The sequence below is a fragment of the Oncorhynchus tshawytscha genome, linkage group LG09 (assembly GCF_018296145.1).
Source record: "Oncorhynchus tshawytscha isolate Ot180627B linkage group LG09, Otsh_v2.0, whole genome shotgun sequence".
NCBI classification, from domain to species: Eukaryota; Metazoa; Chordata; class Actinopteri; order Salmoniformes; family Salmonidae; genus Oncorhynchus; species Oncorhynchus tshawytscha.
In genome coordinates, this window is record NC_056437.1 from 67,295,374 (window position 1) to 67,313,774 (window position 18,401).

The window sequence follows — 18,401 nt, forward strand, 5'->3', positions numbered from 1 at the left end:
TAAGACTCTCTCTTCCTCTCTCTCTGGCTCCTCAAAATGACATTTGTAGGATATTTTCATTTTGTCCATTTTTCCCTTTCTCTCCCTGACAGACTGCTGATATTGATCCTGTTATATGTTGTGGTCATGCTAGTTCTGTCACACCCTGACCTTAGCTATCTTTGTTTTCTTTATTATTTTGGTTAGGTCAGGGTGTGACAAGGGTGGTATGTGTGTTTTTGGCGTGTCTAGGGTTTTTTGTATATCTATGGGGTTTTGGTTTGTCTAGGTAAATGTAGGTCTATGGTGGCCTGAATTGGTTCCCAATCAGAGACAGCTGTTTATCGTTGTCTCTGATTGGGGATCCTATTTAGGTTGCCATTTTCCATTTTGGTTTTGTGGGTTATTGTCTATGTGTAGTTGCATGTCAGCACTCGTGTTTACAGCGTCACGGTCATTTTCTTAGTTTGTTCAGTGTTCTTCATTTAAATAAAGAAGAATGTATTCATCTCACGCTGCGCCTTGGTCTACTCGTTATGACGGACGTGACAAGTTCAAACATAACAGAGGAAGGAGCCAGGTTAGAGTGCCCTGGATGGATGTTACAGTGAGGAAGGGACATTCATACACTTTACCCCTTTTTTTAGAACACCAGACACTTGCAATAGAAATACATATTTTAATGTGCAATTGGATTGAATTGTAGATGATTTATTACACATGACACACACGCGCGCACACACACACACTCACCCACTGGCTCTCATTCTCTATTGACTGGCTCCCATTCTCTATTTGCAGCCTCATTAGTCTACAGCCCCCAGCCCTCCGTCTACTTAGTGTGCATGCCAAGTGGCACCCTATTCCCTATTTAGTGCACTACTTTTGACCACCAGGGCCCCCCCTCCAGACACAGACACGCGCACATAGTGTAGTGGTACGTCTCTTCTGACTTTACAAAGCACCCATGAGCACAGACCAGATCAAATATTTGTACTCCCCCTCTCCTCTCAGCTTCATCCATCTCTCCTCAATTTCCACACTCCCCCTTTCCTTTTAGCCTCCCTCCAGCACTCTTACCTGCTGATAAATGCATTCTTTATCTACATCTATCCCTTTAATTCCTTCCCTCCGTCCCTGATTATTTCCTGGTGGGTCCAATTTATTCCCTAGTATGCTGTACAAAGTCATTGATAGTGAAACACCGTAGCTATGAGAGAAATGACATGAATAATGCATATCATGGTAGTTATAGGCTACTCCCTATAGATGTTTATAGATTATTTTTAACCTGAGGCATTTTGTACGGAAAGTGTTGAAAGAAAAAGAGCCAGCATAAATGTGTTGCTTTATTGTTTATTTATTGGTGTATGTGTACTTGTAAAATGCACTTATAATGATGATACGTTAAAATAATGTTGTCTGTATTCTCTGTGTCTCTTTCTCTCTCTCACTCTCTCTCTCTGACACACATGCAAAAACATGCGCGCATACACACACGCACTCACTCTCATGCACGCGCACACACACACACACACACACACACACACACACACACACACGCACACACACACACACACACACACACACACACACACACAGAGAGAAAGACAGACACACAGCTCAAAGCTTCAAAGCCCGTCCTGTTTCCCTCAGAGCAGTTAAAGCTTAATGTAGGTTGCTTGGAAATGATCCAGAATTCTCACCATAATTGGAGTCTGTTACTTCAAACCAACCAGAAGATTAATCTGTAAGGTGTAGATTTGGACTAAAAAGAAAGGCATGGTACAAGAACACCGTTGACCTGATCTACTAATGTGTTGTTCCTCAGAGACTACGCAGACTTACTTATACAGTGTTGAGACAGAGAGAGGAAGAGAGAGACAGGAGAGAGAGGGAGAGTGTTTCATGTTACAGATGGTGGGTGAAGTGATGGCGGGGCCAGCAGAGAGATGAGGGTAGAGCTCTTTGATGGCAGTCACTGTGGGTTGCGCTGGTGGTTCAGTCACTCACTGGCTACCAATGAATATTTAATTTCAATCCAGTGAAAGAAAGAAAGAAAGAGAGAGAGAGAGAGAGAGAGAGAGAGAGAGAGAGAGAGATGGAGAGAGAGAGAGAGAGATGGAGAGAGTGAGAGAAGAAAAAGAGTGGGAGGAGAGGGAGAGATTAAGAGAAAGTCAGAAAAAAAGCGATGGAAGGAGGGGAGAAATATGGAATAGATGGAGTGAGGGGAAATATCATGCATGGGAAATGAACAGCAAGAGGGGACATGTGGAATACCAAGACATAGTGCTGGAAACGTGTTAATTTGCATTGATATGACGGATCCAGAGATTCCACACACATAGCCACACAGTTAAATAATCCTTGTGTAATCCTGCATAACAGCATTCCAAAAGGACTGTCATCCTTATCCCACCCTCATAATTCCTTTTTTCTTTAACTCCCTGACTGTTTTTCTCTACAAATCCATCCCTCTCTCCCTCTCTGTTCCAAGGCAACAGCTTGTGGGATAGTGCTCATCCTCCCTGTCTCCCACTGGGACAATCTGTCACTGGCTATAGAGAAAGAGAGAGAGTGTGTGTGTCAGTGTGTCAGACTGTGTGTGTGTTGGTGGTGAGAGAGAGAGCATGGAGGAAGTAGAGGGAAAATAGGAGGGGAGGCCCCAACATGAAAAAAACTACAGTTTATTATATAATACTACAGTACTTACAGTATAATTATATACAGTTGAAGTCGGAAGTTTACATACATCATAGCCAAATACATTTAAACTCAGTTATTTACAATTCCTGAATTTTAATCCTAGTAAAAATTCCCTGTCAGTTAGGATCACCACTTTATTTTAAGAAAGAGAAATGTCAGAATAATAGTAGAATGATTTATTTCAGTTTATATTTCTTTCATCACATTCCCAGTGGGTCAGAAGTTAACATACAGTCAATTAGTATTTGGTGGCATTGCCTTCAAATTGTTTAACTTGGGTCAAACATTTCAGGTAGCCCCCTACAAGCTTCCCACAATAAGTTGGGTGAATGTTGGCCCTGACAGAGCTGGTGTAACTGAGTCAGATTTGTAGACCTCCTTGCTCGCACACACTTTTTCAGTTCTGCCCACAAATTCTCTATAAGATTGAGGTCAGGGCCTTGTGATGGCCACTCCAATACCTTGACTTTTTGTCCTTAAGCCATTTTGCCACAACTTTGGAAGTTTGCTTGGGGGTTATTGTCCATTTGGAAGACCCATTTGCGACCAAGCTTTAACTTCCTGACTGATGTCTTGAGATATTGCTTCAATACATCCGCATAACTTTTCTCCCTCATGATGCCATCTATTTTGTGAAGTGCACCAGTCCCTCCTGCAGCAAAGCATCCCCACAACATGATGCTGCCACCCCTGTGCTTCAGGGTTGGGATGGTGTTCTTCGGCTTGCAAGCAACCCCCTTTTTCCTCCAAATATAACGATGGCCATTATGGCCAAACAGTTCTATTTTTGTTTCATCAGACCACAGGACATTTCTCCAAAAAGTACAATCTTTGTCCCCATGTGCAGTTGCAAACCGTAGTCTTTCTTATGGCGGTTTTGGAGCAGTGGCATCTTCCTTGCTGAGCGGCTTTTCAGTTTATGTCGATATAGGACTCGTTTTACTGTGGATATAGATACTTTTGTACCTGTTTCCTCCAGCATCTTCACAAGGTCCTTTGCTGTTGTTTTGGGATTGATTTGCACTTTTTGCACCAAAGTACTTTCATCTCTAGGAGACATAACGTGTCTCCTTCCTGAGCAGTATGACGGCTGCGTAGTCCCATGGTGTTTAAACTTGCGTACTGTTGTTTGTACAGATGAACTTGGTACCTTCAGCCGTTTGGAACTTGCTCCCATGGATGAACCAGACTTGTGGAGGTCTACAATTTTTTCTGAGGTCTTGGCTGATTTCATTTGATTTTCCCATGATGTCAAGCAAAGACGCACTGAGTTTAAAGGTAGGCCTTGAAATACATCCACAGGTACACCTCCAATTGACTCAAATGATGTCAATTAGCCTATCAGAAGTTTATAAAGCCATGATGTCATTTTCTGAAGTTTTCCAAGCTGTTTAAAGGCACAGTCAACTTAGTGTATGAAAACTTCTGTGACCCACTGGAATTGTGATAGTCAATAATCTGTGAAATAATCTGTCTGCAAACAATTGTTGTAAAATTACTTGTCATGCAAACAGTAGATGTCCTAACCGACTTGACAAAACTATAGTTTGTTAACAATACATTTGTGGAGTGGTTTAAAAATGAGTTTTAATGACTCCAACCTAAGGGTATGTATACTTCCGATTTCAACTGTATACTGAACAAAAATATAAACGCAACATGCAACAACTTCAAATATGTTACTGAGTTACAGTTCATATAAGGAGATAAGTCAATTGAAATAAATCCATTAGGCCCTAATCTATGGATTTCACATGACTGAGCAGTTGTGAAGTTATTGGTGGGCCTGGGAGGGCAATAGGCCCACCCACTTGGTAGCCAGGCCCACCCACTGGGGACCAGGCCCAGTTTTTCCACACAAAAAGGTTTTATTACAGACATAAATACTCCTCAGCACCCCCCACACCCCCCTTCAGACGATCCCGCAGGTGAAGAAGCCGGATGTGGAGGTCCTGGACAGGCGTGGTTACACGTGGTCTTCAGTTGTGAGGCCAGTTGGACGTACTGCCAAAATCTCTAAAACAACGTTGAAGGCAGCTTATGGTAGAGAAACTAACATTACATTCTCTGGCAACAGCTCTGGTGGACATTCCTGCAGTCAGCATGCCAATTGTAAAACTTAAGACATCTGTGGCATTGTGTTGTGTGACAAAACTGCACATTTTAAAGTTGCCTTTATTGTCCCCAGCACAAGGTGCACCTGTGTAATGATCATGCTGTTTAATCAGCTTCTTGATATACCACACCTGTCAGGTGGATGGATTATCTTGGCAAATGATAAATGTTTACTAATAGGGATGTAAACAAATTTGTTCACAAAATTCAAGAGAAATACGTTTTTGTGCATATGGAACATTTCTGGAATCTTTTATTTCAGCTCATGAAACATGGGACCAACATTTTATATTTTGCAGTTATATTTTTGTTCAGTGTAGTAAACTGTATACTTTAGAATACTATATACAAAATGTAGTATCCCTCAATCATGTGTAGTACTTACTATAGAATTCTGTAGTATCCCAGAGAATACTACAGTAAATATAACAATATTATCTGCAAAAAAACACTAGTAAATACTACAGTAATGTCCACAAAAACACTATAGTGAATACTGTAATATTTATGCCATAGTATACTATGGTATTTTTTTATGTGGGGGGATAGAGATGGAGAGGCAAGGGAGCAAATTAGAGGAAGCAGAGAGAAGACCTGAACAGAAAAGAGAGAAGGAGAAGGAAAAGCAATATTATTTTGCTCCAGCTGAATAAACGGAGAGAGAAATGAGACTAAGGCAGACAGAGCAACAAATAAAAAGGAATACATGAGGGAAACGGATGACTCGGGGAGAGACTAGAGGGTTCTGGGAATTTGGGATGATTTAGAAGAGGAAAAGAAAGCTAAGATTTAAAACCACTCTTACTGCTTGCACTCAATAACAGTGTGAGGCGGGAATATGGAGCAGTATATCATTCATTCTCTAGTCTTGGAGATAGGACGCTCTTAGGTTCACTCACCGCCAGGGAGATAGGACGCTCCTAGGTTCACTCACCCCCAGGGAGATAGGACGGTCTTAGGTTCACTCACCCCCTGGGAGATAGGACGCTCTTAGGTTCACTCATCCCCTGGGAGATAGGACGCTCTTAGATTCACTCACCGCCAGGGAGATAGGACGCTCCTAGGTTCACTCACCCCCAGGGAGATAGGACGCTCCTAGGTTCACTCACCGCCAGGGAGATAGGACGCTCTTTTTTGTGTTTTTTGTTTTGTTGTTGAATTTTACCCCTTTTTCTCCCCAATTTCTTGGTATCCAATTGTTTTAGTAGCTACTATCTTGTCTCATCGTTACAACTCCCATTAGGGCTCGGGAGAGACGAAGGTTGAAAGTCATGCGTCCTCCGATACACAACCCAACCAAGCCGCACTGCTTCTTAACACAGCGCGCATCCAACCCGGAAGCCAGGACCCTCTTAGGTTCACTCACCCCCAGGGAGATAGGACGCTCTTAGGTTCACTCACACTAAGGGAGTCATTTAGCAGATGCTTTTATCCAGAGGGACTTAGAGGAGCAATTAGGGTTAAGTGCCTTGCTATATAGATGCATTTACTTCAGAGCTTGTCCTATAGATAAGAAGGACCACCAAGGGCCTAACAGTAAATTGACTTCTCTAATATGAAACTACTACATCAAAGGGCAGATTACTCTGTGGGTTATTTCATTTTAAAGTGGGGTGGGGGGTTGCCCCTTGGTTGTAGTGTTAGCATGGTGGCTAATTACAAGGGAGCTCTGCAGGGTTTTTGCCTTTCATAGACTTCCTGCTGCCTCCCTTTTCCCTAGTCCACAACAGGGGTGTATTCAACAGCGCATAGCATAACCAAATGTTTTGCAACGGAAAAACAAAACAAGTGTTTCTTACTGGACAAATTCAGTTAGGTCCCTCCCCATTTCGTCCCATTTGCTTTATAGTGAATAGACACTAGAGACATACTGTATATATAAATCCCCGGTCCACATACTGTCATTCACTTTCAACAAACAACACCCAAAATCGGAAGATTTGAAAAAACTCAATTTTTTAAAAATCACTTTCAGGAATAATTTCATGTTCAATGAATTTATGCAAACACACAGTGTTGAAGTGAAAACAACGATACAACGCATCAGTGTTATGGTACCTGGTGACATCCACAGTTGGCAACATAAAGGTTTCTATGTGGCAATGAGACTGCATGCCTAGGTTGATATTCATTGAAATGCAATGCCTAGGCCTAGAGAGGCAGAATAGCTCATGTAATATCATCAGTTGTGATACAAATTCAGAACAACGACACCTATCCATGACATTCGTATAACTCACCCCCAGGTGTGACAGAAAATAACTATTTCAACAATAAGTTCTTTCATAAAAAGCCCATGACGATCCTATACAAAATCAGATTCAATCTTCACATTCAAATTCAAGTATTTACTGTACATTGAGAGGATATAAAAGTCCCTGTGCTATCTTATCAGTTATAGGAGGAGTAGAGACACAGACAAGGGTGGCTTATGGGACTTATGGGACTCATGTCTGAAAGGTGAAGACTAAAGCTATACTACTAAAGACGGAGAAAAATATATCTAGAGAGGATTGGAGAACAGAGATGGTGTGAATTGAGAGCAACAAGAATCTAGAGAGAGGATTGGAGAACAGAGATTGTGTGAATTGAGAGCAACAAGAATCTAGAGAGAGGATTAGATAAACAGAATGTGTGAATTGAGAGCAATAAGAGCGACTGAGAGAGGGTGTGTGCTTGTGTAAGGATGTTTTTCAGCAGATGGCATGGCAGCCCACCGAGACGACAGTGTGCCAACGTACAGGCGGTGTGGAGGAAAGAGATGGAGCTGGATGCATTTTTTTTTCTTCTCCAAAGGTGAGCATGAGGAGATGATGAGAACATGCATGCCGCCTCGAGTTAAAGAAGTAGAGCAGAAAGTAATAGGGAAAGAGAGTGCAAGTGTTTCAGCCCCACTGAATTCCATCAGTAGGATAGTAGGAGAGACACCAGACTCCTTCGTGCAGTGAACTCACTGTTCTGTAGAAACTATCACATCTGTATACAGATAAGACTTGGTCAATTTCATACTGTATGTGCACACACAAGTCAAGAGTGTGACATGCTGATATTGAATACAATATATCAAGAGTGACTTAGCCTAATCAATCAATGACGTAAGGGACATCACACACGCTCGCAAACACGTGTACACACACACACACACACACACACACACACACACACACACACACACACACACACCACACACACACACACACACACACACACACACACACACACACACACACACACACACACACACACACCCTCCATTCCCACCACACATACACGATCAGTAAATGACAAAGAAAAAGACTGCATAGCTCAGAGATGGGTGAATCATCCAGGATGTGTATATAAATATATAAACACACTCGTTAGGTAGAGACAGACTGGATGGGAGGGGTGTGTGTGTGTTTTGTGTGAGCGCCTGTGTGTGTGCTAAGCGCACTTCCACACACACACGGCCAGGCTGCCTCCAAAGAACATGTAGAGCAGGTTCTTGACCTCGTGTGTCACCTCGAAGCCAAAGCCCTCCCCGATAACCACGTGCCACGAGCTGCCAAACTTTTTATCCATCGACTCCTTGATCATCTTCGCCGCATTCTGAAACGGAGAGAGCGGTTAGAGAACATACAGAAACCAAATCTGAAGCTGTAAATGTACATTTTAATGCAAATCTACTATTTTTCATCAATTCACGATGTTAGCGAAAATTCAGAGTTAAACGCACAGATGTTTAAAGTTATGGGATCCGGCCAATAATAACTGGACCGTCTGGTCCGATTCCAAACCAAATCCCTGGCTCCTATCCCTAAGCCCTTGTCAACACCCCCTTGTGAATTTGAGAGTAAATGAAAGGAGTTAGCAATATGGCTGAAACTCCATCCAGCCCACTGGGGGTAGAACACTTATCCATAACAAGCACCTGAGGACAGGAACGAGGGATCCGTTTGGAATCGGGCCTTTGAGGGAGGAGAGGAAGTGATGGAGGGGGTAAAATACAGAGGGGAGGAGGAGAGAGAGACAACCAGTGTTCTAGTCCAGATGGACACACAGGGTTGCTGGCATGAGTGGTAAGGCAGGCTGACACAATGCCTGACTGGCTGAGTGGGTGGATTAAAGCAATAGTGAGCGTGCTGTAATAATATTGTTGAACAGTGTGTGTACAGACAGACAGACAGACAGACTCCTGACCTCATTGTTGGTGGCAAACTTCTCACAGGCTGTGACACACAGTTCCATCGTTTCCACTCTCATCTCCTCTGGCATGTCTGTGTGCTGTGAAGAAATCAGAACAATACATTACAACACTCACCATTTACTCCACGAAACCCAGTCACAAAGCCTGTACTTGTGAACCACATATGTGTCACAGCAGCAAGACTCTGTCTCACCCTGATGAGTGGGAAGCTGTGGAGCCTCTTGTAATCAGCCTCCTCCTTCTTGCTCTCTGTTGTCTCTGCCATTCCCCTCTCCTTCTACAGAGAAAACACACTCACATTTGAATGGAAGCATTAGCCTTCGGGCCACAATGTTTGTCAAGTACTAGCTATGAGAAAAGGCTGAACTTAAGAGACACTCCTAGTCCTGCTCACGTCGTCTTCTTCTATCCATGACAACACAAGCAAGGAATGTAGTGACTGCAGGGTAGGTCACTATGGCCAGGAAAGTGACGTGCATGACTTTGTCAAGCATATTTAGGCAATTATCAAAAATGGGTGAAAGGTGTCCACAGGGTTGACTAGCTAACGTTAGCTAGCTAGCTAGTAACGGTAGTCTTTATACGTGTAACGTTAGCTATGACAGCCAACTTTAACAGGTAGCTACCTAACTAGACATCTTACTAAAGTATCTGCTTACTAAAGTATCTGCCTAACTAGCAAACTGTAACGTTAGCTAGTTATCTTGTGTGGGTTGTTGTCTTGCCTTCTCACTAACGTTCTCTTAGTTGCAACCATTGCACGCCGTTATGAGCCATTCTTCTTTGAAATGTACTTGATTATGGCTAGCAAGTTAACTAAATAGCTAGCTAGATAACCTAGCTAGCTACTTACCTCTGGCTAGTTTATCAGGAGAAGCTTGGTCCATTTATTGTTGACATGGAAACATGTCGGCCATAGCAACCGCTTCTTTCGTCCCGCTCTCCTTCTTCTCCTTGTGCGTTTCCGGCAGACTAGACTCTGTCTTGCGTATTGCTACCATTCTCAGGTCGGAGTGCGAATTACATATTCAAATATGTAATAGCCTCACACCCGTAGCAGGCTGGTGGAATGGAGAAACGACAGAAGCTTCCTTGCTATTTCGCTCTACCTCTCATTTGAGCCCAAAATCGTTACAAGCGAAAATGTGTTTATAACTCAGCCAACTAACAGAGAAAAAGAGATCCTATCCTCAGCATACCGCCTGCAACAGGACATGCTTCACTGTCTCTACCTCCCCAGAACTCACACTTCCAATCTGGGGGGTTACCCACTAACAATAACCCAAACTTAGCCTTGTCAACAGAACCCCATCCCTCCTTTCACTCCCCAGGTATACCTATGACCCTCCTCACAGAATTCTGGATAGAGAAAAAATACCTTCCCTGCTGCTCTCTCTCCCACTCACGTTGCCACTCCTGGGTCAACCCCTCCACTATGATGCTCCTACATTCCATCCACCTCTAACAGGACCACCACATCTATCTCCTCCTTCTTCAGAGCTGCCTTCGCTACCTTATTTGCAGCAAGGCTCAGTGTAACATGGCAGTGTTGCCATTGTTTACAAAAGTTTTTCTTTGTAATGTCGAAATAGACATGTCTTCAACACCCATATAACACACTCACAAACTGTAAATATATGTGCTTATGTTGTACTTGCAATTGGTGAGAGAGAGCCTCAAATATCACATTCAATTGTACATATTCACTGTATACATGAACCGCAGCAAAGTTGGTTCCTGTTTCAGTCACATCTTTGGTCATGTTCTCGTGGGTCTCAAACAAAAACACCCTAATGATTGGTTGACAATAGAGCTTCGCCCAATGCATGCGATGGCTGCAGGATGAAGTTGGTGAAGAGCAACTGAAGACATTTGCAGTCGACTGCAGTCATAACTTCATGACCTTTGGTCACATGCTTTTTGTAAAGTTCATGCAGTTGTTGCGTAAGTCTCACAATTTCTATCCCCATAATGCAAGGCTTGACAAAAGTGATCTGCTCGAATGCACTCACTCTTTTCAAAACGTTTCGCTACAGCTACGACTAAAAGTGATTTTCGTAGCAGGCTAGGGGAACATTTTCGCTGAACCCTAACTCTTTTCCTAACCTTAACCTAATTATCATACTCTGTTGAATAAATTCTCTGGACCTGCTCCATAAGTTCTCCTAACCTGCTATGAAAAAGTAACTTCCGGTCGTAGCTGTATCGAAATGGCATGGGTAGCCTTCCACAAGCTTCCCACAATAAGTTGGGTGAATTTTGGCCCATTCCTCCTGACAGAGCTGGTGTAACTGAGTCAGGTTTGTAGACCTCCTTGCTCACACATGCTTTTTCAGTTCTGCCCAAAAATTGTCTATAGGATTGAGGTCAGGGCTTTGTGATGGCCACTCCAATACTTTGACTTTGTTGTCCTTAAGCCATTTTGCCACAACTTTGGAAGTATGCTTGGGGTCATTGTCCATTTGGAAGACCCATTTGCGACCAAGCTTTAACTTCCTGAGATGTTGCTTCAACATATCCACATAATTTTCCTACCTCATGATGCCATCTATTTTGTGAAGTGCACCAGTCCCTCCTGCAGCAAAGAACATATACAACATGATGCTGCAACCCCTGTGCTTCACGGTTGGGATGGTGTTCTTCGGCTTGCAAGCCTCCCCCTTTTTCCTCCAAACATAACAATGGCCAAACAGTTCTATTTTTGTTTCACCAGACCAGAGGACATTTCTCCAAAAAGTACGATCTTTGTCCCCATGTGCAGTTGCAAACCGTAGTCTGGCTTTTTTTATGGCGGTTTTGGAGCAGTGGCATCATCCTTCCTGAGCAGCCTTTCAGGTTATGTCGATATAGGACTCGTTTTTACTGTGGATATAGATACTTTTGTACCTGTTTCCTCCAGCATAAGGTCCTTTGCTGTTGTTCTGGGATTGATTTGCACTTTTTGCACCAAAGTAAGCTCTAGGAGACAGAACACATCTCCTTCCTGAGCAGTATGACGGCTGCGTGGTCCCATGGTGTTTATACTTGTGTACTATTGTTTGTACAGATGAATGTGGTACCTTCAGGCATTTGGAAATTGCTCCCAAGGATGAACTAGACTTGTGGAGGTCTACAATTTTTTCTGAGGTCTTGGCTGATTTCATTTGATTTTCCCATGATGTCAAGCAAAGAGGCACTGAGTTTGAAGGTAGGCCTTGAAATACATCCACAGGTACACCCCCAATTGACTCAAATTATGTCATCAATGATGTCAACTTCAGAAGTTTCTAAAGCCATGACATCATTTTCTGGAATTTTCCAAGCTGTTTAAAGGCACAGTCAACTTAGTGTATGTAAACAATTGTTGACAAATGACTTGTGTCATGCACAAAGTAGATGTCCTAACCGACTTGTCAAAACAATAGTTTGTTAACAAGAAATTAGTGGAGTGGTTGAAAAACAAGTTTTAAGGACTCCAACCTAAGTGTATGTAAACTTCCGACTTCAACTGTCTCTATTTTCAAGTTTGTGATATGGGGGTTGGAGAAATGTTTATTATAATAAACAATGGCAACATTGACTTGTTGCACTGAGCTTTGCTGTTGGAAAATCACATCAGTACCCGACTGTCGGCTGCCGCAGATTAACCTCCCCCTACTTCACTCGACTTACAGTTGGTTGCTTGCACCTTACCGATCAAACTAGCCCAGTGTTTCTCTTTCATTCCATAGAGGAACGAGCAAGTGAGGGTATAACTTCCGGAAATAACTTCCATGAAATCCACAACTAAATGTATTCACTGTAGTCTCTGGTCAACAATGAAAACAGTTGTTAATGTCCAAAAAATGTCCAACCATTGAATCTATATGTTTTGACCAAGACAGTTTATAATCTAAGGTAACACCAAGTCATTTGGTCTGCTCAATTTGTTCAACAGCCCCACCATTTATTACCAGATTCAGCTGTGGCCTAGAACTTAGCGAATGATTTGCAACAAATACAATGCTCTTAGTTTTAGAGATGTTCAGGACCAGTTTATTACTAAAACAGACTGCAACTCTTTGTTAAAGGTTTAAGTGATTACATTAGCTGTGGTTGCTGATTTGTATATGGTTGAATCATCAGCATACATGGACACACATGCTTTGTTTAATGCCAGTGGCAGGCCATTGGTAAAAATAGAAAAAAGTAGAAGGCCTAGAGAGCTGCCCTACGGTACACCACACTTTTGAATTATGTTTGAATTAGAAAAGCTTCCTTCAAAAAATCTCTGAGTTCTATTAGATAGATAGCTACAGTGGGGCAAAAAAAGTATTTAGTCAGCCACTAATTGTGCAAGTTCTCCCACTTAAAAAGATGAGAGGCCTGCAATTTTCATCATAGGTACACTTCAACTATGACAGACAAAATTAGAAAAAAAATCCAGATAATCACATTGTAGGATTTTTAATGAATTTATTTGCAAATTATGGTGGAAAATAAGTATTTGGTCACCTACAAACAAGCAAGATTTCTGGCTCTCACAGACCTGTAACTTCTTCTTTAAGAGGCTCCTCTGTCCTCCACTCGTTACCTGTATTAATGGCACCTGTTTGAACTTGTTATCAGTATAAAAGACACCTGTCCACAACCTCAAACAGTCACACTCCAAACTCCACTATGGCCAAGACCAAAGAGCTGTCAAAGGACACCAGAAACAAAATTGTAGACCTGCACCAGGCTGGGAAGACTGAATCTGCAATAGGTAAGCAGCTTGGTTTGAAGAAATCAACTGTGGGAGCAATTATTAGGAAATGGAAGACATACAAGACCACTGATAATCTCCCTCGATCTGGGGCTGCACGCAAGATCTCACCCCGTGGGGTCAAAATGATCCCAAGAACGGTGAGCAAAAATCCCAGAACCACACGGGGGGACCTAGTGAATGACCTGCAGAGAGCTGGGACCAAAGTAACAAAGCCTACCATCAGTAACACACTACGCTGCCAGGGACTCAAATCCTGCAGTGCCAGACGTGTCCCCCTGCTTAAGCCAGTACATGTCCAGGCCCGTCTGAAGTTTGCTAGAGAGCATTTGGATGATCCAGAAGACGATTGGGAGAATGTCATATGGTCAGATGAAACCAAAATATAACTTTTTGGTAAAAACTCAACTCGTTGTGTTTGGAGGACAAAGAATGCTGAGTTGCATCCAAAGAACACCATACCTACTGAGAAGCATAGGGGTGGAAACATCATGCTTTGGGGCTGTTTTTCTGCAAAGGGACCAGCACGACTGATCCGTGTAAAGGAAAGAATGAATCGGGCCATGTATCGTGAGATTTTGAGTGAAAACCTCCTTCCATCAGCAAGGGCATTGAAGATGAAACATGGCTGGGTCTTTCAGCATGACAATGATCCCAAACACACCGCCCGGGCAACGAAGGAGTGGCTTCGTAAGAAGCATTTCAAGGTCCTGGAGTGACCTAGCCAATCTCCAGATCTCAACCCCATAGAAAATCTTTGGAGTTGAATGTCTGTGTTGCCTAGCAACAGCCCCAAAACATCACTGCTCTAGAGGAGATCTGCATGGAGGAATGGGCCAAAATACCAGCAACAGTGTGTGAAAACCTTGTGAAGACTTACAGAAAATGTTTGACCTCTGTCATTGCCAACAAAGGGTATATAACAAATTATTGAGATAAACTTTTGATATTGACCAAATCCACCATAATTTGCAAATAAATTCATTAAAAATCCTACAATGTGATTTTCTGGACTTTTTTTTCTCATTTTGTCTGTCATAGTTGAAGTGTACCTATGATGAAAATTACAGGCCTCTCTCATCTTTTTAAGTGGGAGAACTTGCACAATTGGTGGCTGACTAAATACTTTTTTGCCCCACTGTATGAATCCACAATATGGCCGAGGTTGAAAAGCCATAACACATAAAAAAAATATATATCAAAGGCTGCACTGAAGTCTAACTGGACAGCTCCCACAATCTTCTTCTTATCAATTTCTTTCAACCAATCCTCAGTCATTTGTGTCAGTGCAGTACATGTTGAGTGCCCTTCTCATTAAGCATGCTGAAAGTCTGTTGTTATTTTTTTTTACAGAGATATACCATTGTATTTGGTCAAGCACAATTTCTTTTGGGGGGGTATCGTCGGACGAGGCCACAGTGTCCCCCGAACCAACCCCTGTGTCAGTCTCCAGTATCTATGCTGCAATAGTCTATGTGCTGGGGGGCTAGGGTCAGTCTGTTATATTGAACGTAATTCTCTTGTCTTATCTGGTGTCCTGTGTGATTTTTAGTACAGTATGATCCAGTTTCAACTGTTCTGCCTGCGGCTAGGGAACCCTGACCTGTTTACCAGATGTGCTACCTTATCCCGGACCTGCTGTTTTCAAATCTCTCTCTGCCACACCTGCTGTCTCAACCTCTGAATGCTCAGCTATGAAAAGCCAACTGCAATTTACTCCTGAGATACAGACCTGTTGCACCCTCTAAAACCACAGATTATTATTTGATCCTGCTGGTCATCTATGAATGTTTGAACATCTTGAAGAACAATCTGGCCTTAAATGGCCATGTACTCCTAAAGTCTCCATCCGACACAGCCAGAAGAGGACTGGCAACCCCTCAGGGCCTGATTACTCTCTAGGCTTCTTCCTAGGTTCCTGCCTTTTTAGGGAGTTTTTCCTTGCTACCGTGCTTCTACATCTGCCTTGCTTGCTGTTTGGGGTTTTAGGCTGGGTTTCTGTGTAAGCACTTTGTGACATCTACTGATGTAAAAAGGTCTTTATAAATACATTTGATTGATTGATAGTGTATGTAAGCAATGTCCCCACGTGCTCTGGCAGCTTTCATGGTTGGGATCAGTTCATCCCTCTTCTGGCACACAGCTTCAGGATAGTCATTGTTGATAAAGACGTACTGTATGTTCCTCTCAAGTTCTTGGCTGTTTCCATAGCAGCTACCTTGTCGTTGAACCTCAGGAACTTGACCACTATCGGCCTGGGCCTGTCACCTGGGCCGGTGGTGGGTTTTCCAGTCCTGTGGGGGCACTCCACCTCAATCATCCTGTGGTCCATATTCCGTTTTTCTGAGATAATTTCCCTCACTTTGTCCTCAGACTCCATCCAGGTTTCATGTGGAGATTCTGCAATTCCGTGTTGTTCCGCCTTGATTGTCCCTCAAGATAATCAGATTTCTCTGTCATTGTTATCATGGATTCACATACAGAATTGATGTCCACTCTCAATGACATTGCTGTCATATTGCCGTTCTCCTGTTTAAACTCATCGAGCTGACCCTGGGAGAACTGCAAACTGTTCTTCAGGTCCTGGAACTCTCTGTCAGGTCATCCATTATTTTATTAGTTGACTCCCAGTATTTGGGCACAGCTATTTTCTTGTTGTTGTAACAACTCTTTTTGTTAATTTAAAATATCCTTAATTTAGGTTATGTTGCTACTCCTCGCAGTTCCAGACAGGGCAGGTCACAGGGAAGATTGGAAATAACAACAACAAATAGCAGAGATTTAGACAGCCACAAGCCCGGGTCAATCCGCAGTCCCAGCCACAATGGCTAACCGCATTGCGGGCTGCGTTTTAGCCCTCAAGAAAACCCAGCTAGCTTGATAGGCAACTAGCTAGCAGCTAGGCTAGCTGCTACACCAAGCAGCTCCTCAGACCCTGCCTTGGTCAGCAGGATAACTGGACAGTTAGTAGCTGTCCCAGCAACTGATGCCAACAGCGTGACGGGAAGCTAGCTAGTAATCAAACTTTAACTTTATCAAACATTTCCATTATGCTTAAATCTATGTAAAAAACATGTTTATTTTTCTGCATATCTAAGCATACCTTTCAAGGTGTCTGTATCCTCCTGACTGGTGGATATTTATTTCAAGAAACTAAATATGCTTAGCTGCATCTCTGCCAAAATCTCTGTAAAATACTGAAGGAATGTAAATCTTATTCAGTAGATTTAGTAATGTCTTACTTTTCTAAAGTCAACTAACCTTTCCAGCAGGCATGCCAGCTAAAATAGTTAGTCAAGCTAGCTACTCTAACTTGATTGATAGCCTAAAAATGGCTTCTCGGTAGCTAGTTATGAGGTTGGGAGATCGGGAACCTGTCTGGGCTAGCTAAAGCCAACTTCATAAAATTGCTAGGTGGCTAATAGTATTACAAGTCTTCATGCTCTCTTGAGAACCTTGATGATCTAGTAATGGAGTCAGTCGGCAGTGGTAAGCGCTCTGAAGTTGAGCCAGTTGAGGATGTAGTGGGTCTACTTGCAGCAACAGGTGTGTTAGAGACTTCCAGCGTTTGCCCTGAGAGTCTTACCAAAGTTGATTTTGGACCGGTAGATTTTTGGAAAGAGTGGATTCCTACTTTTTGTCCGACTCGTATGTTGTGTCAAGTTGGGTAAAAGACAAACTGGAAATGGTTACATCTGTGAAAGTTTTGAGAAGTGGAATTGTTGAGATTTTTGTGTATCTGCCTCCCAGAGGAAGTGGGTGCTTCGAGTCACACCGCTCGGGGCTCAAACTGTGGCCTGCTTTGCTCTCCGGAGCAGCTCCGGAGCAGGGTGCCGCTAAACAGGGTGCTCAGTGGGGCAATGTGGAGTGTAGAGGTGGATCAAATGAAAAGGAATATTCCTAGTGTTTGTGACACCCACCTTTAAATGTGATGTGGACCCGGTGGTAATGATGAGACTAAGAATACCCTGTTTGCCTTGTTGAGCTATGACGCAGAGAGTTTCTACCTGCCCTGTGAGAGAGAGACAGGTTGAGATGGTTAGAATTTGAGTGGGGAAGAAAGTTTCCTATGCTGAAGCAGTGAGGGTGAGTGAGTCGACTGGTAGCCCCCAAGTGAGTAGGACTGAAGAGAGAGCGCCAGAGAAGATTAATTATAGTGAGGTTGGATTTTTTTGCATTTATAGCCATGGTGATCAACTGCACTGATGGAGCGGAAATCACAGAAGATAGATGTGGTAGTTGCAGCAGCAGAGAAATATTATGGTGTGAGAGATTTTAGTGCAGAAGATCTACAGAAAGTTTTGAGAGGAGGTGTTCCATCCTCCCAGGCTGACAATCTGGTGTAGGATCGTTTAGGGCCAAAGTAATGGGATGGGGTGCTGGGGTTTTGCTATTCTGTATAGGTGCAGGGTTACATGGTAGTGGGATGGGGTGGTAGGGTATGGTGTATACTGTAGGTGCAGGGTTACATGGTAATGGGATGGGGTGGGGTGGTAGGTTAGTGGTATGGTGTATAGGTGCAAGGTTACATGGTAGTGGAATGGGGTGGTAGGTTAGTGTTATGGTGTATACTGTAGGTGCAGGGTTAGATGTTAGTGGGATGGGGTGGTAGGTTAGTGGTATGGTGTATGGATGCAGGGTTACATGGTAGTGGGATGGGGTGGTAGGGTATGGTGTATACTGTAGGTGCAG

General features: G+C 43.0%; 1 protein-coding gene across 2 annotated transcripts; it reads right to left on the reverse strand.

The window, feature by feature from the left end:
- Positions 1-6,781: 6,781 nt before the first annotated feature.
- LOC112258470 (dynein axonemal light chain 4) lies at positions 6,782-9,975 on the reverse strand. 2 transcript variants are annotated; one of them, XM_024432859.2, is made up of 4 exons: positions 9,840-9,975; positions 9,180-9,263; positions 8,980-9,063; positions 6,782-8,388 (listed from the first exon to the last, which is right to left on the reverse strand). In XM_024432859.2, the coding sequence occupies exons 2-4, from the start codon at positions 9,249-9,251 to the stop codon at positions 8,224-8,226; spliced, it is 321 nt and encodes a 106-aa protein (XP_024288627.1). In that variant the 5' UTR covers positions 9,252-9,263; positions 9,840-9,975; the 3' UTR covers positions 6,782-8,223. The 2 variants fall into 2 exon arrangements, with proteins under 2 accessions (XP_024288627.1, XP_024288628.1); XM_024432860.2 differs by having other exon boundaries at positions 9,180-9,279; positions 9,840-9,961.
- Positions 9,976-18,401: the final 8,426 nt, after the last annotated feature.